This window comes from Pelobates fuscus, chromosome 10 (genome assembly GCF_036172605.1).
Source record: "Pelobates fuscus isolate aPelFus1 chromosome 10, aPelFus1.pri, whole genome shotgun sequence".
Lineage (NCBI taxonomy): Eukaryota > Metazoa > Chordata > Amphibia > Anura > Pelobatidae > Pelobates > Pelobates fuscus.
The window spans coordinates 152942707-152970590 of NC_086326.1; the positions used below are offsets into that span (position 1 = coordinate 152942707).

Below are 27884 nucleotides of genomic sequence, written 5' to 3' on the forward strand. Positions count from 1 at the left end.
TATATTTTATGTGTATCGTTACCATCGAGGACCAGAGCATCGTGGTAAACCATGAATGACAGGAATTGGATGACTGAGAAGATCTTGGATCTAACCTTGGAGATCATCTACCTGCTGACTGGAGAGGTGAGGGCTTCTGGGTAATGTCAGTATGGAGATCATCTACCTGCTGACTGGAGAGGTGAGGGATTCTGGGTAATGTCATTATGGAGATCATCTACCTGCTGACTGGAGAGGTGAGGGATTCTGGGTAATGTCATTATGGAGATCATCTACCTGCTGACTGGAGAAGTGAGGGATTCTGGGTAATGTCAGTATGGAGATCATCTACCTGCTGACTGGAGAGGTGAGGGATTCTGGGTAATGTCATTATGGAGATCATCTACCTGCTGACTGGAGAGGTGAGGGATTCTGGGTAATGTCAGTATGGAGATCATCTACCTGCTGACTGGAGAGGTGAGGGATTCTGGGTAATGTCACCATGGAGATCATCTACCTGCTGACTGGAGAGGTGAGGGATACTGGGTAATGTCAGTATGGAGATCATCTACCTGCTGGCTGGAGAGGTGAGGGATTCTGGGTAATGTCACCATGGAGATCATCTACCTGCTGACTGGAGAGGTGAGGGATTCTGGGTAATGTCAGTATGGAGATCATCTACCTGCTGACTGGAGAGGTGAGGAATTCTGGGTAATGTTATTATGGAGATCATCTACCTGCTGACTGGAGAGGTGAGGGATTCTGGGTAATTTTACCATGGAGATCATCTACCTGCTGACTGGAGAGGTGAGGGATTCTGGGTAATGTCATTATGGAGATCATCTACCTGCTGGCTGGAGAGTTGAGGGATTCTGGGTAATGTCATTATGGAGATCATCTACCTGCTGACTGGAGAGGTGAGGGATTCTGGGTAATGTCACCATGGAGATCATCTACCTGCTGACTGGTGAGGTGAGGGATTCTGGGTAATGTCAGTATGGAGATCATCTACCTGCTGACTGGAGAGGTGGGGGTTCTGGGTAATGTCACCATGGAGATCATCTACCTGCTGGCTGGAGAGGTGAGGGATTCTGGGTAATATCAGTATGGAGATCATCTACCTGCTGACTGGAGAGGTGAGGGATTCTGGGTAATGTCATTATGGAGATCATCTACCTGCTGGCTGGAGAGGTGAGGGATTCTGGGTAATGTCCTAATGGAGATCATCTACCTGCTGACTAGAGAGGTGAGGGATTCTGGGTAATGTCATTATGGAGATCATCTACCTGCTGGCTGGAGAGGTGAGGGATTCTGGGTAATGTCACCATGGAGATCATCTACCTGCTGACTGGAGAGGTGAGGGATTCTGGGTAATGTCAGTATGGAGATCATCTACCTGCTGACTGGAGAAGTGAGGGATTCTGGGTAATCCCTGTAACTTTCCAAATCAGCATAAAACCTATACTTGAGGGGTACTGTTGTACTCGTGAGACATTACTCTGCATAAATATGAGTGTTTTAGAGCAGTAAAATGTATTATATTGATATTATCGGTAAAATGCAAAAAAAAAACACAAATATAAACGCTAATTTTGGCAAGGTTTTGTGTCTAAGTGGCTACTAATAAAGAGTGGACATACCCCATTTTGGATACCATGGGTTGTCTACTTTAAAAAAAAAAAAAAAAAAAAAAAAAAAAAATGTATGATGGGGGTAAATTACATTGGCCAGCTTCAAAATGTCCCAAATAGGACATGGGTACATGAAGACCAGCTGTGAAAATTCCAAGTTGGAAAACTGGAATGCGCACCCTCCAAATAAGGTTTTTTAGCCCCCAGAGAACCGACACCTATACATGGGTGGTATCACTGTACTCGGGAGATGTTGCTGAACACAAATTGGGGTGTTCTTTGGCAGTAACCCTTAAAGTTCTCAGTACATATATTCTTAAATTGCTATGTGTCTCAAAAAAAACACCAATTTTTTTTTTTATTTATTTGGTATAGATTGGTGGTAAAATGGCTGCATGATAAGATTCAAAATACCCCAGGTTTAATACCTTAGGTTGTCTTTTTAAAAAAATATATACATGTGAAGGGTTATTCAGGGATTCCTAACAGATATCAGTGTTAGGTAAGATTCGTTAATTCTGAAAAAAGAAATGGTTTGAAAATGCTACTTACATTGGGTATTTCTAAACTCAGGACAACATTCTCCTGTTATTGGATGCTGAGAAAGCTTTTGACAGGGTACACTGTCTGAACATAGTCTGAACATAGTTGAGATGGGATTTTCTGGGGAATGCATTGAAGTCATATGGCATAGTTTGGACAGTCTACGAAGCCATTGTGGCGTTATACCATGTACCCTCAGCAAGGACGGTAGGCCCAGGAATAGACGCAGATTGGTTTATTATCACGAATGGCACTAGGCAGGGATGCCCCCTGTCCCCTTTGCTTTATGTTTTTTTTTTTTTGTCAATCATTATTTTATTCAAGACATATGCAAATGGGTACAGAAGAGAAAACATGGGAAACTTACTAGCGAGTTACATCACAGGGTGGTTACATCAGTGTGGTCATAACAGTACAGTTTCAAAATAATGATGCCTCTTTTTTTTTTTTTTTTTTTTTGTGATACAGAGAAAAGTAATGCAATGAATTTCAATCAATTAGTATAAAAGCTTCAAATAAACAGTAATACTATTAAACTATAAAGATTCTTTCAACCATGTGCATAAACCTATGGGTAATTAGCAGGCTAAATATAGCGTGGGAACAGAGGGGGGCGGCAGTGTCTTGGGGGGTATTCAGTATCAGTTCCTTTCCCCTGTTATATAGGGTACTTAGTAGCTTCGGCTGTGCTGGGTTGATTTCGTTAACTAAGGGCCGTCTATTAGGTTAGCGGTGTGGCACTATGTCAGTAAACCTGTGTATCAAGTCTTAGTGCCCTCTAGTGCGTCATGTGGGGTTATCCCAGTGGTTAGTCTCACCTCTAAGTTCGAGTCTTGCGACTCCGACCCATTAGTTGTCCTAGTGTTCAGCGTTATCGCCTCCTAAGGGTCAGTGCCTGTCCTGTTCGGGGTAAGTCGTTAGTCATCGATCATCCCTGATACCCTAGGGGTCAGGGAGAAGGGGTATGCAGGAGGGGTTGGGTAAGGGGGGGAGGGGGGAGGGGGTGGGTGGGAGTTCCGGACGGGACCACTCCGGCACCCGGGGCCATGCCACAAGCACTTCCCGCGAATGGACTTCCAACGTGTCGTTAACGGTCGCGACTCGGCCGATATCAAGCATCTAGCCCATGGGAGCCAACTATGCCGAACTGTTAGAGATGTATGATTTCCAGGGATACCATTTGAGGGCACATTTGTCAGAGCGCTCCTGCAGGGAGGCGGTCATGATTTCCATATCATAGATGTTTTCTACCTTGTCAACCCATTGTGTGAATGTGGGCACTGTGGTGCGTTTCCAGTGTAGTGGTATGAGGGCTTTCGCTGCAGTGAGTAAGTGTATGGTGAGGGAGTTTTTGTATGTTCGCATGGGTATTGGCGTGTGGTGAAGTAGCATCGTCAGGGGTAGGAGGGGGATGTCCGAACCTGTAACCTCTCTGATCTTTGTATTGATCATATGCCAAAATGGTGTGATGCGTGGGCACGTCCACCATATGTGTATGTTCGTGCCAGGTCCGGACCCGCATCTCCAGCAGTCTCCTGTGGTCGTTACTTGCATGCGTTTGAGGGTCTCCGGCGTCTGATACCATTGTGTCAGGAGTTTATAGCTGGTTTCTTGGAACTTTGAGCTTATTGAGCATTTGTGTGTGAGGAGGAAGATTTTCCCCCATTCCTGATCTGTTAGTTGGGTCCCCGTCTCTTTTTCCCATTTACCGGTGAAGCCTAGTGGGCTGCCTCCCATCGAAGTCATGAGGATTTCATACATGTGGGAGACACCGTGTTCTATGTGTCTTCTGTCAGTGCACAACTGCTCGAAGTCCGTGAGCTGTCTATGGAGGTGGGCTCTACCCGCTATTTGTGCGTGGTATGCCTTTACCTGGTGGTGGTGGAATGTTTCAAGTTGAGTGGGAGGCCCCCCCATCAAGTCTGCCAGCCGCCTGACCTCGCCCCCCGAGATCCATTGATGTAGGTAGATCCAGTCTGCCTCTTGGATGCGTTTGAGGGCGGCCGGGTGGAGGCCTCCTGCGAGGTCCGGGTTATAAGTAATGGGGGTAAGAGGGTTCGGGGAGGTAGTCAGGCGGCGGGTGAAGCGGAGGCCGCACCACACTCTGAGCGTGGCATCGATGATTGGATTGTCCGTCTGCAGGTCCCTGAAGGTGAGCCGTCCCAGCCAGAGTTTGGATGGGATGGTGCCCAGGGACTGTCTTTTCTCCATCTGTATCCACCGCTTGGGGCTGGGGTGGGCGTGCCAGTCCACTATTCTGTGTAGGTGTGTGGCCTGGTAGTAGGTCTGTAGGGATGGGAGTCCCACACCCCCGGCAGCTTTGGGGCGTTCCAGGGTGGTCCTGCGGATGCGGGTCGGTTTCTGGTTCCATACGAAGCGTCTGATGGCCGTCGTCACCGATTTGAAGAATGCCTGTGGGATCCTCGTGGGTAGGGTTGCGAACAGGTAGAGGATGCGGGGCAAGATGTTCATTTTGACAGCACTTATGCGGCCGAACCAGGTAATGTATTGTCCCGTCCACTTCGTCAGGTCTTTCTGTATGGTCGAGAGGATGGGAAGGAAGTTCAATTGGTAAAGCTGAGTCAAGTCGCTCGGCAACCAGGTACCCAGATAGCGAAGTTTGGTAGTATTCCAAGAGAAACGGAATTGGGAGCTAAGGTGTTTGGCGAGGTCCTCATTCCGAGTTATGGGCATGGCTTCGGACTTATCTATGTTCAATTTCAGATTGGACAGTCGTCCGTAGACCTCGAATGCCTGCAAGAGGTTAGGGACCGAAATCAACGGTTGTTCTAGGAAGAAGAGCATGTCGTCGGCGTACGCCGCCACACGATGCTCCTCTCCTCCCACTCTCACCCCCCTGATGCCCCCATCTCGTCTCACCGCTTCCAAGAAGGGTTCCAGGGTGAGGGCAAACAAGAGGGGCGAAAGCGGGCATCCCTGACGAGTGCCGTTGCATATTGTGAAGGCGTTCGTCAGGGTTCCGTTGACTCTGATCCTGGCTGTCGGCGTGGTATATAGCGCAGCTATCCATGAGCGCATGTGTGGTCCGAAGCCCATATGTCGCAGTGTTTCGGCCATGAACGTCCAGTCTACCCGATCAAACGCCTTTTCGGCATCAGTCGACACAAGTACGGTGTCACTGTTGGATGATCTGGCTGTATGGATAACGTTGAGTGCACGTATCGTATCATCCCTGGCTTCCCTACCCGGGATAAATCCCACTTGGTCCGGGTGGACTAGATCTGGTAGTATATGGGTCAGTCTGAGGGATAGTGCTTTGGTGTATAGCTTCAAGTCTGCGTTCAGTAAGGAGATGGGTCTGTAGTTCGCACAGACGGTCGGGTCCTTACCCTCTTTGGGGATGACCGTGACAGTCGCCGCCAGTGTATCCACGGGAAAGCGTCCTCCGTCCCGCAGGGAGTTGAGTCCCGCCAGTAGTTTTGGCATAAGCGTGTCTCGAAACGTGCGGAGGTATGCTAGCGGTAGTCCATCTGGTCCCGGTGCTCGGTGTGGCTTAGAGTTCTTTAGTGCCAAGGCCAGCTCTTCGAGCGTTAGGGGGCTCTCCAGGTCTTCTGCGTGTTCCGATGACAATTTGCGTGTAACGTGTTGTGACAGGTAGTCCGTGATCCTCCGGCGTTGGGACACGTCTCTTGTGGCTTGTGTGGCCTGTTTCTGGTTATAGAGATCCGTGTAGTACGCCTCAAATGCTGCCATAATCCCCTTGGGCATATTAGTGTGGTGGCCAGTTCGCGTCTGGATCTTATGGATATGTTGAGACCGTCTCTTTGAACGAAGCATTGTCGCCAGGAGTTTACCACTCTTGTTGGAGTGTTCGTAGAAGAACCTTGTGGATTTGCGCAGCACTTGCAGGTGGCCTTGAGCTAGGTGTTCCCTGAGTTCCCTCCGAGCCTCTGTCAGTTGAAGATAGGTGTTATCGTCCAGTGTCTGTTTGTGGGAACTCTCCAAGTCCGCTATCCTCCTCGTTAGGTCCCGAATGAGTCGGGACTTCTCTTTCTTGCGTTGCGTACACACAGAGATAAAGTGCCCACGCATCACACACTTATGGGCTTCCCATAAAGTCAAGGGGGGCATGTCGGGAGTCTCGTTTGTTTCAAAGTACTGGGTGATAGCGCGCTGTGCTGCGGTGCGGGCTACATGGTCGGTCAGTAAGGATTCATTGAGTTTCCACTGGCGTTCTACTGGTTTATATAGGGGGGAGTTTATCTGTATTGATGTCGGGGCGTGATCTGACTGGTGGACAATCCCTATGTGTGCGTCTCGGAGGAGCGTCAGGTGTTCCTGTGGCATGAAGATGTAATCGATGCGACTATATCGTTTGTGTACCGACGAGTAGCAAGTAAAGTCCCTGTCGTCTGGGTGGGCCGTCCTCCAGCAGTCCACCAGTCCCGCCTTGTGTAGGGCCTTCCTGGCGGTGAGTAGGCAGTGTGGTGGGATTGTGCTGGTCCCTTTCGAGGTGTCTATGTGTGGGTCTAGTGGTAGGTTTAGATCCCCTGCCAGGATCAGGAGGCCGTCCCTGAAGCGTTCCAGTTTGGCCAGTGTTTTGGCTAGGAACGTGTGCTGCGCTCGGTTTGGGCTGTATATGCAAGCGAATGTGTATGTGTGGTCAGCTATGGTGCCTTTGATAAAAATGTACCTCCCGTTGGGATCAGCAAGTGTTTGTGTGTTGATACGGGATCGAGTGTGCAACTAAGATCGCCACCCCTGTTTTCTTAGCATCTGGGTGGTTCGCAAAGAACCCCTGAGGAAAACGGCTGTTCCCTAGTTTCGGTTGTGTTCGGCTTACGAAGTGCGTCTCCTGCAGGAATGCTACTGACACTCTCTCGGCCCACAGTAAGCGTAGCAGTTGGGCGCGTTTTTCAGGGGAATTCAAGCCGCGGGTGTTGTTTGACCAAAACTTTAGCTGAGCTGGGCGTACCTCCGACATGGCCACGAGAGCCGGGGATCCCCCTGGGACCCGGAGTGGGTTAAGAGGAAGGGATAGGTCAAGTGCGATAGGGCAGGGGGGCGGGAAAGAAAGAAGAGGGGGTAGGTATGAGGGGTAAGTGCAACTTCGAACCTCGGTCGGGGAGAGCCGTCGGTGGGTACTATCCTGTAGTCCCTCCGAACACCGACCGGTATATACAGTACAGGTTCGTTGCTTGAGGTGCGAGGGAGGCAACCGATGTCGTCAGTCGTTCGGTTGTCTTAAGTCCGTCAGCAAGTGTCTCTCTGGGCTCCCAACCCGCTGGTGGTGGAAACTAGTGGTCTTAGGTAACTGCCTAAGGTGGTATCATGTGGGGGTGGGCCGTAGGTCCATGTGGATGGGGAGCGTCATTAGATAAGTCCGGAGGGGCCTCACCCCATCCAGCGTCCGTCTGTCTATGTCCGGGGTCCTCGTCAGTCGATACACAGAAAGCGGTTCCGCTTGTCCTGGCGTCGTCTAACGGGGGTGGGACCGTGAGCGTGCTATCCAGGTCTACCCAGATCCCCGGGTCAGTTAGTTACGCCCGTGGGCCCCGACTGTATAGTCGCACCATACACAAAAGAGTACATACTGTAACCCATAACAATAAGCAAAAGATAATAAACATTGTAACTTGTGAACATGTAAGGTACCTTCAACATTCCCCAAACCCGATTTCCCGGGGTGTTCGGCTGCCGGACCCCGACTCCGGGCCCTGCTCCCGCTCACAACTCGGCCAGCGAGGAGGGGGCCCATGAAGCTCCGGGGGTGTGGCGGGCGCGCCCCTACGACCTGCCATACCCATCCTCCCGCCCAACCCAGGTGCTCAGAGGACCCCCAATAACAGATTAACGGCCGGCCTAGTTACGGGAGCCCAGGGGATCCCAGGCCCCGCTTGGTATAAGCGTCCATGTCTCGGCTGTATTAGCTAGCAGTTTCAAAGTCCCCATGGCGGGGAGTTCCGGGACGAACCCGTGACCTGACAAGTGTTTGGCATGGTGGGGACCAGCGACCCCGGAGGGGATTCCCCACCCCATCCCCAAGCCCCACCACCCAAATTTGTAATGTGTCCCCCATAAATGTTGTAGCCGGGGGTGAAAGCCAGAGTCTCGCATCCACAGTGGGCCCACCATCCCCGGGTCCCTTCCCCCACCCAAGCGGGCGTAGTTCCCGGGCTAAAATTCAAGCAAGGTGTGCTGGGGGGGGGCGTGCAGTACATACCAGATTGGGCCGTTCTTACCACTTGGGAGCTCCCGGATCCCCCCGTAGGCGGGGTGGGTATTTGTCAGTCTCAGTTCTGCTGATGTCGCGTGGGCCCGGAGTCCATGCAACCGCTGTCCGGGGTCGTAGCTTGGGGTACAATCGCTTATTCTTCGGGGCCCACTGGTCCGCCGCGCCTCTGGCTCGGGCCCGGGGTGTTGTCTGTGAGGTTCTCAGCTGGGACAGTGGGGCCAGTGGGTCTGGCCGGAGGGCAATCCAGGATCCAGTTTGAGATTGTCATGGGAGGGAGGCCCACGGCCCGGAGGAAACGGGGGAGATCGTTAGGCCATCTCAGCACGTGCCACTGGTTGTCCGTTCTGGCTTGCAGGCTAAACGGGAACCCCCATTTGTAAGGGATCCGTTTCTCTCGCATGAGGTTGGTAAGAGGTTTCAAGGCCCTCCGAGCATCCAGTGTAAGTGTAGACAAGTCCTGGTACAGGGAAATCTGGGCGTCATTATATCTGATGGTGCGTTGCGTTCTGGCTGCTCGCATTATGGACTCTTTCAGCTGGAACGACTGTATGCAGCATATCAAGTCTCTTGGTAGGCCGTCCCTGCGCGGGGCCCGTAGCGCTCTGTGTGCTCTTTCCAGGCCGAAATCCGTAGGTGCATCAGCCCCGAGTATGTGGGTGAACAGGCCCGTTAGCTGTTCACGGGGTGATTCCCCTTCTGATTCCGGGAAGCCTCGTATGCGAATATTGTTCCGGCGTCCCCTATTATCGAGGTCTTCCATCTGCCGCCTGAGGTCTAAAAGAATATTGCCTTGCCTCGAGGCTGCCAGGTCGGCCGCCTGCATGTGGTGTTCAGTATGCAGGAGGTGTTCTTCCAGGGTATCCACCCGCGTTTCCAGGACCGCGAGGTCCCTCCTCACTGCGGCCACTTCCTCTCTGATAACTGACCTGAGCTCGGCTATGAGCTCCGTTTTGTCACTGCGGGTAAGCATGTTGGCCGAAATTGCAGCAAGGTCAGCGGACATTTGTGATAGTGCATCCTCTCTTGGGGAGCTCCTCATGGAGTCAGCCCGGCTGCTTGATCCCGGGGATGCGGGCGCCATCTTGCTTTGGTCCCGCGGGCCCCCAAACGGGTGCGGGGAGGACAGAAAGTCGTCCATCGGGCCCGGAGTCTGGATGGCCGGTGTGTGCGGAGGTCTAGGGGTATTCCCTCGTTTTGTTCTCCCCATAAAATCGGCTTTTTTGCAGCGTGTTTAACGTTTAAGCGGGTTGGGGCCTAGGAGCTCTCGCCGTCTGCGTCCTACTCCATCGGCTGTCAGGCCACGCCCCCCGGTCCTGTAGTTTTAACTATACTTCCAGTTCTGGCTGTAGTGTGAATCCATGATGATTTCGTTTCAGAAGGATAGTTATGAAGAAAGAATGTAAAATTTGCATATTATCAATATGATACCCTATGACCTGGTGAAAGTTCAGCTTTGTTCACAAGTAGTAGGATTTTATACTTTTAGCTCCAGGTCAGACTTATTGAAGGAAGTTTTCTCACGCTTTTAACACAGGCATTCTGGCATAACATACAATTAAAGTCCTCATTCCCTCTGTTCCTACACTAATCCTTGCCCAGTTTAGAAACAGATATTCTCAAAGGGTCTCAGCTTTGTCCCTCTGCCTCATGCAGAAAAACTGTAAAAAAAATGAATTCCTCTCTAAATGCACTTCAGGTCTCATCAGAAGGAGTGCTGAAGAAAAATACCAACGAAAGCTCTCAAGAAATGTAAAGATAATATAGCTGCTCTGTATACAATTCCACGACCACCTAACTCCTGTGAAGATTTTCCTATTGAGGCTTTCTGTGACTAAAAACAAGAAACAAAAATAAGCTAAACTGACTGTAAGGGCAGTCACAGCAAGGTTCTTATTCAGGCAGCTTTTCTTCACTCCAGTATCTGCTCCATTCCTCTCTTCCAGTCCCGTCACACCTTCCTGCTTTATGTTTTAACCATCGAGCCCCTGGCGGAAGATATAAGGCAAAATGTGATGCTCAAGGGACTCAAGATAAATAAAGTTGACCATGCTGACAATGTCATGCTTATGCTCCAAAATCCTAGATCCTCACTGCCGGAACTGATAAAGTTATTGGGTCAGTACAGTAAATATTCAAACTATAAATTAAATACCAATTCACTTGCAATATATCTTGTGAAGACAAGTATTTTATTAAAACATCTTATGACTTTGTCTGGGCAAAGGATAATATCATGTTCCTTGGTATTAAAATCTAAAATTTTCCTCACGGGTATATTGCTCTGGCTATGCCTATCGAGGGCTCAGCGTGGAATTTTAAGAAACCGTAAAATCCTCGATAGGGGATAAGTTTTTCCAGAATTTATACGGTGGTTTGCGCTGTCGTCTACTGTCAATGATTGTGTGTACGAGGTTGAAGTATTGGCTATTGGCTTCTGCGCAAGCCTTCAAGTTGTTTTATTCTTGCCTTACCTATCGTGTGCAAAAATAAAGAATTAAAAAAAAAAAAAAATATATAAAATTTTCTTTCCCTCATAAAATACACAAACAAGATTTTAAAAGAATGGGTTAGTAGGGAGATTTCCTGGATAGGGCGTATAAATACTATCCACTCATACATTTTGCCCAAATGGAACTATCTTTTTAGAATGCTACCAATACAAGTTCCAATTCCTTGGTTAAAAATGATAGTCATCTTTTTCTATATTCATCTGGAAGGGTAAAAACCCAGATTAAGTTTAAATTTGTTATCTAAAAAAAGAAAAGATGGGGGTCTAGCTGCCCCTAATATAATAGAATATCATAATGCATGCATGTTGGCACATGCTGTTACTACTTTATGTATGGATCAAAAAGATCAAGCTTGGAACAAAATAGAGCAAACACTAGTGGAGACAGATAGTCTTTCTGCCCTATTTGGGGCAACAAGAAAGGAGAATAATAAGAGCAAACCAGTTTGTCCAGGAAATTTTACTATTATTGACAGTATTCTGACTCATTGGAATAAAATGAAGAAGGATTTTAAAATAGAACATAAACTGTATCCATTTTTACCCATGGAGGTGATTAAGGGCAATATCGAGGATATTAATATCAGTGGATGGTTACAGAAGGGAATCAAGAATATCCAAGAGTGTATAGATATAGAGGAAATTAAACCTTTTAACCAGCTACAAACAGCGTTTGGTTTGATAACAAGGAGATATTTACATACTTAAGAATCAAGTTCCATTTGGCGAAATTCTTGGATTTCCAAGTCGACAAAAACACAAGTAATGTAAAAAAGATTTTGGAGACTCACAGAATTAAAGGTCATATTTCTAGATGTTATGAGTTTTTAAAGGACTCTCAGAAGTCCCATGTCTGGAAATCTAAGATTAAATGGGAAAAAGACCTACATATTGAAATCTCTGAGAAAGATCTGATAAGGGTGATAGTTAAGGTCAATAAATCGATACACTGTCTGAACATAGTAGATATTTTTTATAAACTCATAAACAGATGGTATATGGTCCTGGAAAAACTGGCATGTTTGCTGGAGATGTGATGATGAGAAAGGAGATTATCTCCACGTATGGTGGCAATGTAAATCTTTGGGTAATCTATGGAAGAATATCAATGAACAGATTTATAATATATGTCAGATATATATTCCTTTTACACCACAGTTTTTTGTTACACCGATGGCCCCCTATGCCTAGTGAAAAAAGCATGTTATTAATACACATTTTAATGGCATTGGAAAAGCAAGAAAGCTTTAGAATGGGCTGAAATTAAAAAAAAAATGAATATACCAATGCAAAATGGAATATGGAATAATCCAAGGGAACTCTGTTGGCCTGAAGAAAACTAGTAGGTGGAAAAATATAGTTGCTAGGCTCCTGGCTAGTAATTAAGGTTTTTTAATATAGATGTTCTGCAATGCTCCCGGTGTGTCTGGTTCCTGAGAGAAACAACTACAAAAGAAGCACCCATCTGGGAAGTAACTGTATATAAGGTTATAATTACATTAAGAAAAGAAGGGGAGCGGTCAAGGATAGGGGTTTAGTGTAGCACCCTCATCCCATACCTAACTCACAAAAAAAAGGTCACCTAGACTGTTAAAGTAGGGGATAACCCTAGGGAATACAGTAAACAGTAGAGAACCAAAGATGTCACTTGAATAGAAAGTGACCACAAGGTTAAATTTCCAATCCACTCCAATAAGATCTTAAAGGAGAAAATAATAAATAACAAAATAACTTTATTAGTAACTCTAAAAAGTACTAGGACAAATTAAACAGTGTAGCCTGATATGGGGGGGAACAGCCCTGAGTGAGATGCTCAATAATAGGTAGTTAATAATAAAGCATACCACACTAGTTCCAAACGGGTATGGATTGGCAGTACGAGAACTAACTGAAGAGGCAGCAATCTCCCCCTTTATGTGTTTAAGCCCTCATGGAAATATATACAGCACCCGTTATGACAGAGCCTAGTGTGATCTTCCAGAAGCAAAAACGAAAACATAAAAGAAATAGTGAGAGTTATGCTAAATGGTGAGAACAAAGCACGCAGGAAAAAATATATAAAAAGAAGGGTATATACAGAGAGATACGTAATAGGGATATAACCAATTAAATGCACCTCTCTAGGGTTACCAGAGGTCTGTGGTAAGGGTATCCCTGGTCACTAGACCTTCAGTCTCATGTAACCCCTTCATAGATATTCTATGCTTAAATTCAGTTTAGGAAAAAAAAAAAAGAGAGAGAAATTCTCTTAAATGCTCAAATAGCTGTCTAAATACCAAGTGATATGCTCAATAGCTAATGATTGGTAATTAAGCATGCCACATTAAGTCCACAGGATACAAATGTAACGCTATGAGAACTAACTGAAAAAGTAGCAATCTCCACCTTTGTGTTCATAAGCCCTCATGGAAATCTATATAACACTGGCTACAACAGAGCCCAGTGTACCATCCAGAGGCAAAAGTCAAAACACAAAGGAACAGTGAGAGATATGCTAAACGGTGAGAAATAAGCACAGGTAAAAACATATAAAGTGAAGGGTATATACACAAGGAGATAGGTGATAGGGATATATACAAATTACTCCACCTCTCTATAAATACTAGAGGTATCTGGTAAAGGTGTCCCTAGTCTCTAGACCCTAAATCTCCTGTAAACACCTTCATGGGTGTTCTATGCTTATACTCCATCTAGGGTAATTCCCTCAAGTTCTCAATCGCTGTCCAAGTACGAAAAGACAAAAAAAATATTTTTTTAAAAATGAAGTGAAAAAAGTGTGTGCATAGTGATAAGGTGCTCCATAATGGAGAGACCCGTGAATATCCAAATAGAGTCTTTGCATAAGATCACACCCAAACGGTTACATATCATCCAAATGGAAAGAATGGATAAACTCTTAAAGTGATTATAGTACCCATGGAGAGGTCTGAAAACATATATACATACATGACATGTATGTTTCCATCCATACACATATCATAAATACTCCAAACAACCATTGTATATACTACATAAGGGAAGTGAGCACAAGAACCTACTATGCGATAGTCCAGTAACCTTAGGTATAACCTTAAATAAAGCAGGCAAAACCATATATATATATATATATATATATATATATATATATATATATATATATATAATCAAAACAGGAGTAATTGGGCTGCACTCACGGTCTTGAATAAAAAGTTATAAATTTATTCCATAAGTTGAAGCAAAATCGACGTTTCGGTCCTCTCAGGGACCTTCCTCAGGATCAAATGACATACATACATACAACAAATATCGCCATTATATAGCTATAAAATTAATACTTAATTGACTTACCCCAGGTGCAAAGAGTCAAACCGCGGCGTTCTCCATTCGTAACTGCGCATGCGCAAAATAGACGCGACCTTCCATAACCCGGAACTTCTACGTGATGACGTCACTAAACGTCGTTACCCTGGTTACGCGGTATGCGTTGCCTAGGGGACTATTTTACACAGGAAATCGCTTGTAGGTTAAACTCCGTGCACCTTGGGACCAGATCAGATAAACAGACAATTTAACTATTTGATAAAAAAACTGTATGATCTGCTATTAAAGGATACTACATTGAATTAACATTGTACAGAATGCATTTTAATACAACTAATGTCCTTCCTTAACTAAATTATAGAAAAAATCTTCCTTGTGATTGCTCCATACCAATGTACAATATACACATAGATCGTGCTTAAGTTCATATACATGCAAAAAAGTGTACTTAATTGATAACTATTAAAAATAATTAAAGAATAATATGAATAATTAATAACTAATGAAAAACTTTACAATAAGTGTGTGTTACTAATCTGCAAATATATTCGAATAATACTCCTATATGGTGATGGGCTGTGTTGAGACTTGTAATAAAAAATATAGGAATCCCTGTATTAATCAGGGGTTGCGTGCAAATTTTTATAAAAGTTAACCCTCGTTAACTTTAACTATATGTGTTTAGTGCCGGTGTTGGAAGAACCAAGTGAATGTTATCTTGTGTTCCTTATATAATAGCAGAACGTATAGTTATATGACCGACTCGCAGAATATACTGTGTGGAGTATTATCTTCATTTATGTTAATAGTACATCTATTGAGAATTTGTTAATTGTAAGTACAATGTATCTATCTCAATTACTATGGCACATTATTAAGTCTTAATTGATCTCTTTATGGACATTGTGTCTACATCTAAATTTTACTTTTTTGTAGTACCCACTTATCCAATTCAATAAAGAAAAATGTGCCATTGATGTTCCTAATCACAGTTATCTGCAAACATACGATGGTTCCTTTTAAAATCAAAAAAACACAAACAGAAATGGAGCTTATTAGAGAAAAGAATGATACGAGATCATTTCGTTAAGTCCTTTTGGAGCAACTGTATCGAGTAAATAAATCCAATACGTCTCTCTGTTAAGAAGCATCTTGCCTCTGTTTCCTCCACGTCTTGGTTCCGGAATATGATCTATAGCCGTAAATTTAAGAGATGCTAAAGGATGTTGATTCTGCAAAAAATGTTTTGCGACCGGTTTGTCGCTGGTGCCATCCCTATAAGCTGTACGGATATTCGATCTATGGCCTCGTATACGTTCACACGGAGGAGTCTGTGTTTTACCTATATAGGACAAACCACATGGACAGGTTAATTTGTATATGACAAACAAAGTTTTGCAGGTAATAGTATGATTTATATGGAACTTCTTACTGGTATGGGGGTGGTTGAATGTGCGGGACGGGACCATGTGGCTGCAGGTCACGCATCCCAAGCATCTGACGCTACCTCGATGCTGTATCTTCCCCTGCCGTACATAACTTTGTATAGGATCAGTTTTTACCAATAAATCACGCAAATTTTTATTTCGTTTGTAACAAATTAAAGGTTTCTGTTGAAAGGTTGATGGTAATGTAGAGTCGCAGGCCATCATATTCCAGTTATCTCTGATAATATTCGATAATTGAACTGAAGAATCATTATATGTGGTTGGACAAATTAGACGATTCTGTGTCTTCACAGAGGTTTTTGGGATAAATTCTCTCGCTTGTTTTAATGCTGCTTCCAATTGTGTGTGGTTGTAGCCTCGATTTAGAAACTTTGTTTTCATCTGTATTAATTGTTCTTCCCTAATTCGAGCATTAGAGTTGTTCCTTATGGTTCTGAGAAACTGTGCTTTAAGTAATGAAGCTTTGAGACGTTCCGGATGTGCACTTTGAGCATGGAGAATAGTGTTGCGGTCTGTGGGTTTGGTGTATAATGAATACTGTAAATTGTTCTCCTCTACCCAGATGAGTAAATCAAGAAAGTGTACTCTATCTGTACTTATTTCTGATGTGAATCGGATTGGACTGTCGATTTTATTCAAATCATCTATCATCTGTTGGGCTTCCTGTATTGTTCCGGTCCATAATACGAGCAAGTCGTCGATAAATCTGAAAAATCGAAGTATTTTATCTCCATATACTGGTAAGATGTTAGTAGTTTCATATATATACATGTAACTATTTGCATAAGCTGGAGCCATGAACCAGTCTTCTTCAAATCTGAAGTAATTGTTAGATGGAGCTAGTTCCAATAATTGTAATGTGTATTCTATAGGTGGACCGCTGTATGCCTCTGATTGTGTTAAAACTTGTCTCATAGCATCAATACCCTGTATATGGGGAATGACCGTGTAGAGACTTTTGACGTCCATAGTTATGAGTACAATTCCTTTGTCATTAAGTTGTATAGTTGACAATACCTTAATTAATGAAGGAGTATCCTTGATACACGTTTCCAATTCCAGTACCGGTTGTTTAAACAGTGCATCCAACCATTTGGCAATAGGTTCCAACACACCCCCAACCGCTGAAACGATTGGCCGTCCCGGGGGGTGTGTTGGATCCTTATGCATTTTAGGGATAGTGTATATGACTGGTGTAGTGGGAGTTGTATTATACAGATATTCTGCCAATTTTGGTTCCAAATATCCAGCCATCAAACCCTCATTCAAGGAGACATCTATTTTACGTTGTACCTGAGTCGTAGGATCTTGAAGTAATCTCTCATATGTTAGATGACATTGGAGTTGTTGTCGTATTTCTTGTGCGTAGTTTTCATATTGCATCACCACAATTCCTCCTCCCTTGTCTGCCGGACGTATGATTATACTTGGATCTTGTGCAAGATTCTTGATAAGGTTCCTCTGTTTGAGTGTAAGATTATATCGTTTTACCTTATCCGTCTTGATGTGTTCCTTGGTCTCATGCATAATTGTAGACATATATGTTTTTAAAGTTGGATTATTGGAGATAGGGTCAAATGTCGATTTGGATTTAAAAGAAAAAAGTTGTTTTGGTTCTTGTGTTAGCACCTGAGATGGTCTTTTTGAATAATATTCCTTCAGGCGTAAGTTTCTTCCAAACTTGAACATTTCTGTGTTCCATTTGAATAATTGTGGTTTTGATGTAGGTACGAATGACAATCCTTTGCTTAAAATGTCGTTTTCCTCTTGTGTGAGTGCTCTTGATGATAGGTTGAATACTGGTATTACTTCTTGAGAGGGGGTTTTGTGCGGTTGCTGGTAGATCTTACCACCCTGTCCTCTCCGGATGTTGGTTCGTCTTGACTTTTTGTTTGGCTTCTGGTTGTACTGGCTCCTCCCACTGCTCCTAAAAAAGTCTTTTGTTTATTAGTTTCAGTATCTGAGGCGGACTCTCCTGATGTTATATCTATCGTAGAGACATTGGGTTTTTGTATACGCTTTCTTGGGCGTCTGGGTCTTTGGTGACCTCCTGATAACCATTTATAGACTGTGTGTTCTCTGTAGTCTTGTTTTACTCTCTCCATTTTCTGATACCTTGCTACTTCCTCCTTGAGGGTTTGCTGTAGCTTTAAACCTTCTGCTGAATTCAATTGAAGAGCATGTGTTGATTCCAGTTCCAGGATTTTCTGACGTATTTCTGCCAGATCAGTTTTCACATCTTTTATTATGATGAGTACAAGATCTAAAGATGCTTTGTTGAGCACCTGTGTCCAGTCCCTGCAGACTTGAGGTTTCAATCTGCCTATTGTAGGCACATTCATAATTCTAAAGCCTCTGGGGATTTGTTTCATTTTAAAATAATCTGACAAAAAAACTCCATGTAAGTCCAAATCAACTGCTTTTTTTATGTAATCTCAACAGTTGAAAATAAATATCCTTATTTGAATAATGAGTAGTAAATTCAAGACTAGATTTATCCCATAATATAGCCTGAGTCTCCTCAGGTGTAAACTGCAAAGTCTCTGCTGTATCTGAATAAGCTCCTGCTTGTATTAAAAAATCATCCATATTTTATCCTTTAGGGAATGTCAATTAATATAATAATTTCCAGAAACTGTTACTAATACCAGTATTCACAATTTAAATATGCAAGTCTATTAAGTATTAATTTTATAGCTATATAATGGCGATATTTGTTGTATGTATGTATGTCATTTTATCCTGAGGAAGGTCCCTGAGAGGACCGAAACGTCGATTTTGCTTCAACTTATGGAATAAATTTATAACTTTTTATTCAAGACCGTGAGTGCAGCCCAATTACTCCTGTTTTGATTCTATCTACAACCCCATGGGAATTGGCACCCGGCAAGTAACATTTACACTGTTTATTATCTTTTGAGCAAGAGTGCATGGACTATTCTATTTTTTGTATATATATATATATATATATATATATATATGTGTGTGTATATATTGTCAGGGTATTTATATCGGCAGACATTTTGTGCTATGATAGAAATACAAAGTGTATGTTCTGAAGTCATTGCTAAACAGACCAGACTCCATTTTGTATCTTCACGTTAACAAAGAGACACAAAATTTCTATCCTTTCTGTTACACTAACCTTAGCTTGAACCTAAAACTTGCCAAGCTGAATGGAATGTGTATATAAACAAACCAAATAGATAAGACATTGAGAATGGGGGTAGACAGACTGTCTAATTGCAAATGGAATATAATAAATTCTATTCCCAGACTTAGGTGACAGAGGAGATTAAATAATTAAATTTTACTTTCGATATTGTACAACGTCCCATTATAGTTTAAGGTGAAACTTAGTTCACAAACTATCAATTTTAGGAATTACAGCAGAATTTGCAGACGCATAGTCTGGACAAAACTGAGAAAGACCCTGTGATCTGACAGATAAAATAAGTTATTGGCTACATAAAGATAACGTAAATGACATCAAAAATAGCCACCAGGAAAAGTTAACTCTTTCCTGGATAGGTATGTGTAGTGGAACAAGGCTGCCATCTAGAGTCCAAATATTAAAATGATTACCTAGAAGGCAACCACACCCCACATTTGTGATTGGCTATCACTTAGAGGAATTTCCCCTTTAAAAAGTTAAGACAAGGGAAGAGTGAAAATTAAAAGATTGAAGAGAGAGACATTACAACACTCTCGGGAGATTCAGAGAGATCCAGGCAGAATCGGGCGATCAGAGTAACCAAGAAACTCTTACACTCCATGCAGAGAAAGAGACCCATGACATTTAGCTACCTGAGAACATCTGATGAGAGAATATCTACTTAACTGGTAAATATACAGGCATTTAATTAATTAATTTAAATTAATTAAAATTAATAGCATGATATATGACTGGATAAATCGTGATTAGATTTCATATTTAGAAATCTTAATTATTAAAGGATATATATGGTTATAGCATCCCATCTGCAGCTGGGATTAATATAGCCATTAATGTATTTGTGTGATTAATATCACGTTAGCATATCATGACCATTTATCCAGCTGTATTGATTGGCTCTAAAATAAGATAAAATATCTGTTTAGACAAATTAATAAAATATCAGCTAATATAACATAGTAGATTTCTCTCATTGGATAAAATCAAGGAAATGGTTGATGACGGGTTAAATGTTATTTTAATTAAAATTACATAGGAGTAGATCTTAACTACTTAGGAGGTCTAGCCAGCACTGCAAGGGTTATTTCTAACTGCTAGCTAAGTTCTATTGCCCTACACTGTAGCTCTGTGTGTGAAACATCACATTCCTTCTGTAAAGAAAGTCGTAAATTGTCTTGACAGCTTGTAGACTCAATGCTGTATTAACCAGGAAGTAAACTGCCACTCTGTATTGCATATTGTTTTTATACTGCATATTAATTGATTATTGCCATATTGTATTGCATATTCATGTTATACTGAAATTCCATTGATTATTATCACGCATGTTACTCATCATTATTAATTTAAATTGTTAAAAATAAAAATTATATTTTTATAACAATTTGTGATTTTAATTACCGGTATATGGTTATACATTTCATTTAACACGATAACGATTAGGGATCTGAGAATTGAAATAGTGGGCAATTTCTCTCTGTTTACATTATTATCCCATAAATATCCCCACAATATATATATATATATATATATATATATATATATATATATATATATGAAATTATAAATAAGGTGACAATTAATTACAGTGAGAGAAAATAAAGTCCTAGGGATGTGTACATGTGTGTACATAGTAAAATGAACAGTGAGGACTATCTTGAGTTATAGTCTGATAAATGGAGAGTATGAAAACCCTTCATTTAAACCGTTTGGAGATAAGGTCTTGAGGCGATAGATCCAGAAAGCCTTTCTCTGTTTTAGTTTGGTATCTCATCCACCTTTACGCGGTGGTTGTGGTATAAGTTCCAGACCCGTGAATCGGATCCCTGCTGATGAGTTGTTATGGTCAATTTGGAGATGTCTAGAGACAGGAGTTTCTAACGGTCTCTTGACAGAGTTTACATGTTCGCGTATCCTATGCTTGAAGGGGCGAAAAGTTTTGCCCACATATTTTAGTCAGCAAGAACATGTGAGCAAATACACCACACCTATTGATCGACAATTAAAGAAAAAACGAGATTGAAAATTTTCCGTATTACTGCTGTTGGAGAATGTCTTAGATTGTCTGTTAATGAAGGGGCACGCGCTACAATGTCCACACTTAAAATTACCCATTGGTAGATATTTCTTAAAGTAACCAATTGAAGTGGCATTTGAAAAATGGCTTGGTGATAAAAGATCCCTCCAATTTCTACCTCTACGTGCCGTGATGGAAGGTGACGGCATAAGTACATTTTTGAGGTGTTTATCCAAGGTAAGCATGGGCCAAAATTTGTGTAAGATATTTTTTACGTTATCCCAGCCGGCATCGAAAGTGCCAATGCATCTTATTGGGTTAGCTTCCACCTTCCGGGTATCTTCACTAATTAATTGGTCTCGTTCCGTATTTATGGCTCTCAGAAAGGCCTTCTTTAAGACCCTATTGGGGTAGTCCAACATAGGAGATTGTTGGATGCTGTTTTTTTTCCTATGTAATGTAGTGTCAATTCTTCCATCTCCTATCAGCTGTAGAGACAAGTCAAGAACGCAGAGTTGACAGCCACCATCCAATACCTTTAAAATATGGTATTCCCATCGGGCAATACTTGAGATTACGCCGGAACTGCTCCACTATAGAGGAGTTTAAGTGTAAAGCCAATGAGTTACACCATATGTTAAGAGAAAAGAGCTACGGGGGGCGGAGCCAGCTGAGGAACAGGGCGGACACGTTTTCCCCGAGCTCCGAGCACAATCAGCCTTAAAACTCACAAAACTCGGTGAAAAAGGCGAATTTTACCTGCAAAACCAGTCCTCAGTGGTGCAGGAAGGAGTATGGGTCGGAAAAATAAAAAACCTAAGGGTGATCGATCCCCAACAAGCCGAGACATCGGCGAACTACTGCGGGGTGCCCAGAGGGCCGCATGGGACAAGATGGCGCTGGAGGGAGACGAGACCTCTTACTCATCGGGAGATAACCCGTTCGATATGGGTGAGGAGATACCCCACAATGCGCCCAAGAGGCCCAGGATCCCTCAACAAGCCTCAACCGAGCCGGTAACTGCCGCCCAGCTGAAGGACATGCTCGCCGAGCTGCGAACGAACATTGCAGCGGACATGGCGGACTTTAAAACTGCGGTTGAAAAAGCCACCTCACGGATCACACTCCTAGAGGAAACAACAAGCACACAAGACTCCAGACTCACAGTAGTAGAGAACCAAATAGCTGAAATCTCCAAACTACAGTTACTTACCACAGACAGAATGGATGCCATGGAAGACCAAAAACGGCGATACAACCTCAAACTCCGCGGCGTCCCAGACTCGATCGACCTGGCGGACTTACCACATTACATCCGCAGGCTGTTCAGCACACTGCTGCCACCCAAGCAAGAAAAAACGGTGAGATTAGATGGCTTGTTCCGTCTACCGAAACCTCCCACAGCGCCCACGTCCGCAACCGCAGACCTTATCATCCGATTTCAATCCATGTCGGATAAGGCCCTTCTGCTCCAAGCCATAAAGGGAAAGACCCCATTATGTTTTGAAGGCTCATCTTTGACGACATTCCCAGACCTCACCCGGAACACCATTGCATGGCGCAGGTCCCTGAGGCCGCTTCTACAGCTCCTTCAATCGCAGAATGTTCCATACCGCTGGGGTACACCTAGACAACTGATGTTCACTCACATAAACACTGCCTATAAGGCACGGAGCTATGCAGAACTGGACGCTCTCATGTGCAAGCTTGGTATCACAGGAACACAGAGTGTGGCAGGTACGGGACTGACTCACTTGGACCCCTCTGCCATCGAGGAATTCATACCCCGCACGACAAGACGCCCAGGGCCGGAGAAACTGACCTGAGAATAAAAGCCCATCTGGCTGCCCTTCCTTAAAGGATTATCGGGTCTCTTCCAACCCCAACATCGATAGACGCTCAGACACCTGACCTACCAGACACACATGAAAGTACTCTGTTCCTTGGCTGAACAAGTTCAACAAGTTGTTTACTCATTTTATTTAGGTTTAATGTTTTAATGTGTTACCTTCGTTTTTAATGGCCAATATGCTAAGACCGACATAACTATTACCTGCAGCAAGTTGGCACATACTAACACCCACATCCTCTGCTCTACTAAACTTGGACGCACCATGCACGAAGCAACCCCCCCCCCCTCCCACGCACTGCCCTAGCGACATGCTTAAGCACAGTAAGCGACTGCTTACGGGAACCAGGAGGGAGGCTACCCCTGACAGGGAACTACTCGACCCACATCAGAGACAACGCATTAGTACCCTAGGGACATAATAAACGAACCCCGCTCTGATACCATTTTGTTTCTTTTTTTTTTTTATTCATTAAACTGTCCACATAGATGGCCTTAAACTCACTGACGTGTCATTCACTCACTCTCACGCCTAGCTGACGCATAGGGAGCCTAGCTGTCTCACTCTCAGACCCATCCACTCACTGCACACGACTATGACCCCCAAACGCTGTCATGCTGGCTGAGACCCTCTCACGTTTGTCCTATACTATGTACTTCTTGACTTATTTAAAAAAAAAAAAAAAAACAGTGCAGTACGAATAACTCTCTACCTTACTTGAATGTATGTCTAGTAATATATATATACATGCCTTTTGTAATTTGTATACATCTCCCTGCACTGTCAAAAATAAAGAATTGGAAAAGAGAAAAGGGCTACCCCAATAGGGTCTTAAAGAATGCCTTTCTGAGTCTATATTGAGCATCTCACTCAGGGCTGTAACCCCCTCCCCATATCAGGCTACACTGTTTAATTTGTCCTAGTACTTTTTAGAGTTACTAATAAAGTTATTTTGTTATTTATTATTTTCTCCTTTAAGATCTTATTGGAGTGGATTGGAAATGTAACCGTGTGGTCACTTTCTATTCAAGTGACATCTTTGGTTCTCTACTATTTATTATAATTACGTTAGTTCCCCGGGAGTGTATGTGTGTCTGAGTATGAATGTTGCTCGGTGTTACCTCAAATTTGCTATTTAGGTATTTTACAGACATTGTAATCCCACAGTGACTCTGTTTAGTCTTGAAGCATAGGGATTCTATGTTTGCATATGTTAAATTATTCGTGGCACTGTCTGTAAAAATGCACTTTAACCCATTAAAGACACATGACATGTGTGACATGTCATGATTCCCTTTTATTCCAGAAGTTTGATCTTTAAGGAGTTAAAGACATTTGTCTTAATAGAAATGTATTCATGTGAATAGTTGTATTGCTCATTGAGGTATTGTATGCTTTTTTTCTTTATGTTGACAATTGTAAAAAATTTTTGGGAAAAAAAATAAACTCAGGACAACATGTAAAAGCTATTTAGCATGGGTGTTTTTTTGCGGTTGTAGATGCGTAACAGATTTGGGGGGTCAAAGTTAGAAAAAGTGTTTTAAAAAAAAATAAAAATATTTTGTCATATTTTATCATTTGTTTTTATAGTAAATTATATGATATGATGAAAATAATGGTATCTTTAGAAAGACCATTTAATGGCGAGAAAAAAAAACGGCATATAATATGTGTGGGTACAGTAAATGAGTAAGGGGAAAATTACAGCTAAACACAAACACCGCAGAAATGTAAAAAGAGCCCTGGTCCCAAACGGTAAGAAAATTGAAAAGCGGCCTGGTCACTAAGGGGTTAAATAGGACAATAAGAGTACCAAGCTAGGGAAGCTATATATACTAAACCGCTCCCGATAGGGAATAACAGGTTTGCTCTCTTACCTGGCTTCTTGCCACGACTGTGCTCCTCTGACTTGTGACTACTCTGCAGAAGCCACTTCAAATCCCTTACGTGGTCTTGGTGCTTGGAGTAACACTTTTAAGAGACATTAACTCTTTTAATCAGCTCTAAGAAAACTGACAAAATGTTCATGAAATTAGAGGAACACATTGACTCCTATGTGATCCTTAAAGAGGTTGCGAAGAATAGAAATAGTGGGTCAGGGACATCTGACATTGAAGGAAAAGCAGATACCTGATCGGATAACCAGATCTACCGACAACGTTGGTGTGGAAAACCCTTTTTCTAGGAGGTTGAGATATAACTGGGAATTCTACAAAGGAAATGAGTAGATTTCCAGGATATGTTCTGCCTCTTTGGAAGGTAGATTTTTTTTTATTCTAAGTAAATTTTAATGGTCATTCACTAGTCACAATATTATATATAATATCATTCTTTGTTAGCGAAATGAGAAGCATGATCAGCTTACAAAACAGGGTATCCGCCTTCTTTTCATTATAATAGGAGAGTACATGTAGAGCAGCAAAGGATGATAGGGAAGTGTGTGCTGGAAATCCTTGCATTGCATAAAGGAAATACTCTCCTTCACATTTCTGTTTCTCAATATTAAGGATCTCATGGTTGTAAAGAAGACCAGTAATCATGACTCGCCCAGAAGCAATCCACATGGATCGGAGGGGTCACACAGGACATTTATCTCCAGCATCCTACTTCCACCTCCTTCCCTGATCCATGAGAGAAACAATAATCAGAAGGTCCTGGAACTGACCAATCAGATCATTGAGCTGCTGACTGGAGAGGTGAGGCTGCTGGGAATGGGACATTATACAGTAAAACCAAGGGATGTGTTTGGATGTTGACTATATCGTTGTGTGTGTCAGGTTTCTGTAAGGTGTGAGGATGTCAATGCCTCCATGGAAGAGTGGGAGTATATAGAAGGACACAAGGATCTCTACAAGGACATAATAATTGAGAACCACCATCCGCTTGGTAAGAAAATATTTAATATTTCGCTGTTTACTCGGTATAATATTATAACAAATATACACAATAACTATCTTAATTTAATTGAAATGATTTACCAACTCCTATTGTGCATTTTCTTCCAACAGATAAATGTATACCTGATGGATTGTACACACCACTTGCTACAAGTAAAACTGTAACTAAAACCAATGATGGTAACGCATCTATTGTTATCAACCAAGCAAAGCAAAGCGAGATTAAATCGGTAACATTCATGTCACAAGAATCTTTGCCATGTGAAGGAGGCAATCTCACAGACATTTGTACACTCACAGAACATCCACAGAAAGAATATCCATCTACTCATAGTAAGGAGGAACCAGCCTCGTGTGAAGAAGGCAATCTCACAGACATTTCTACACCCACCGAACATCCACAGAAAGAATACCCATCTTCTTATATTAAGGAGGAACCAGCCCCATGTGAAGAAGGCAATCTCACAGACATTTCTACACTCTCGGAACATCCACAGCCTGAATATCCATCTCTTCATATTAAGGAGGAACCAGTCTCATGTGAAAAAGGAAATCTTACAGACATTTCTACACTCTTGGAACATCCACAGATAAAATATCCATCTATTTATATTAAGGAGGAACCAGACTCATGTGATGAAGGAAATCTCACAGACATTGCTACATTCTCTGAAGATCCACAGACAGAATATCCATCTATTCATATTAAGGAGGAACCAGACTCATGTGAAGAAGGCAATCTCACAGACATTGCTACATTCTCTGAAGATCCACAGACAGAATATCCATCTACTCATATTAAGGAAGAACCAGCCTCATATGTAGAAGGCAACCTCAAAGACATTTCTACAAACACTAAACATACTGAGACATATGCTTCAATTCATTTTAAGGAAGATTCTTCTTTACATGAGTATGGTTTTGTCACAGATTCTCTCTCAGAACAAACACACAGAGTACATCCACCAAGTAGGACTGATGAATGTTCTACCGGTGGAAAAGGAAATCTCACAGTTGCTGAGAAGTCTACTGTTATATCTGATTCATCTAAACATCAGGAGATTCAGACTGAGAAAAAGCGATATCAGTGCCCTGAATGTGGGAAATGTTTTTTATATCCATCAAAATTAGTTTTACATAAAAGAATTCACACAGGGGAAAAACCATTTAAATGCACTGAATGTGGGAAATGCTTTAATGTACACTCTAACCTTACAAAGCATCAAATTATTCACAAAGGAGAAAAACCATTTAAATGCACTGCATGCGGGAAATGTTTCAATTTACGATCTAATCTTAATAGGCATCAAATTGTTCACAAAGGAGAAAACAACCATTTAAATGCACTGCATGTGAGAAATGTTTTATTGGAAAGCAGGATCTTCTCCGGCATCATCGTATACACAAATTAGAAATACCATTTAAATGCACTGAATGTGGAAAATGCTTTGACCAGGTTCTACATTTTATTTCATAAACAGACCAGATGAAAATCATTTAAATGCACCGTGTGAGAGGACTTAGTCAACAGTATATTCTTAATAAGCATCAGAAGATTCATACGGGATAATAAGGAAATGTAGCCACAATTTTCTTTTCCTGTATATAGCCAGAACATCATCACAATAGGGTTAGCTCTGCCTACTTGGCTGTTAAGGTCAGGAAATTAAAGCTAATAATACCCCTCCTTGCAGATAGGGTTTCTGACGTTCCACATCTCTGAATAAATAATAGTTCTAAAGGAGGAAGTTCATGCTGCCGTGGATGTATCCAGGAACAGAAAATCCAGACGAAGACAACAGGACAATGAATCCTCTAACCCAAATCAAATAATTGGCATCTTTACAAATCCAACCCTTATGTCAAGTTCATGTACAGGGAGCACGTGTTAATTGGCAGTAGAGCTTATGGCATAGGGGGACCAGATGAAACAGGGATAGATTCAAGTCCTAGGCCACTTATAGCAACAAGCATGATTAAATGACTGGAACAGGCTGACAGAAGAAGACTTTGAAATAGTTAAAACTCAATGTGTCTCAGAGTTCAGAGACAGGAACATTCCTAACTTTAATTAGATCTTCTTCCTTAAAGTATGTTTGATTTAAATGAAACATTCGCTCTGGGTCTGAGACACCAAATGCTAGATACAGGAAACCTAATTTATCCTGATAACCAGGCATGGTTTGCTATGTTCAGTGCACAAGGAAATGTCTTATGGTCTGTCGGTAATATAATAAACAAATCTGTATTTATTTGATAGTAAACTCTTCTAACACAAGGTTTGAAGAATAAAGACTTTCCAACAGATATACTTAAATACCGTTTTTTGCAACAGGTAC

At 42.5% G+C, this 27884-nt stretch overlaps 2 protein-coding genes across 2 annotated transcripts in view; both read left to right on the top strand.

The window, feature by feature from the left end:
• Window positions 1-27884, top strand: part of LOC134575162 (zinc finger protein 250-like) — a 752315-nt gene that overhangs the window by 10335 nt on the left and 714096 nt on the right. The window lies entirely within an intron of this gene.
• Window positions 33-27852, top strand: LOC134575229 (oocyte zinc finger protein XlCOF8.4-like). Its single transcript, XM_063434484.1, has 4 exons — window positions 33-126; window positions 25156-25344; window positions 25426-25534; window positions 25657-27852. Exons 1-4 carry the CDS (start codon window positions 52-54, stop codon window positions 26955-26957), a joined length of 1674 nt encoding a protein of 557 aa, XP_063290554.1. The 5' UTR covers window positions 33-51; the 3' UTR covers window positions 26958-27852.

Coding starts and splice junctions, on each gene's coding strand:
- LOC134575229 (XM_063434484.1), top strand. CDS start 52: ATGAATGACAGGAATTGGATGACTGAGAAGATCTTGGATCTAACCTTG. Junction 25,345..25,425: donor TTGAGCTGCTGACTGGAGAG/GTGAGGCTGCTG, acceptor TGTGTGTGTCAG/GTTTCTGTAAGGTGTGAGGA. Junction 25,535..25,656: donor TGAGAACCACCATCCGCTTG/GTAAGAAAATAT, acceptor TTCTTCCAACAG/ATAAATGTATACCTGATGGA.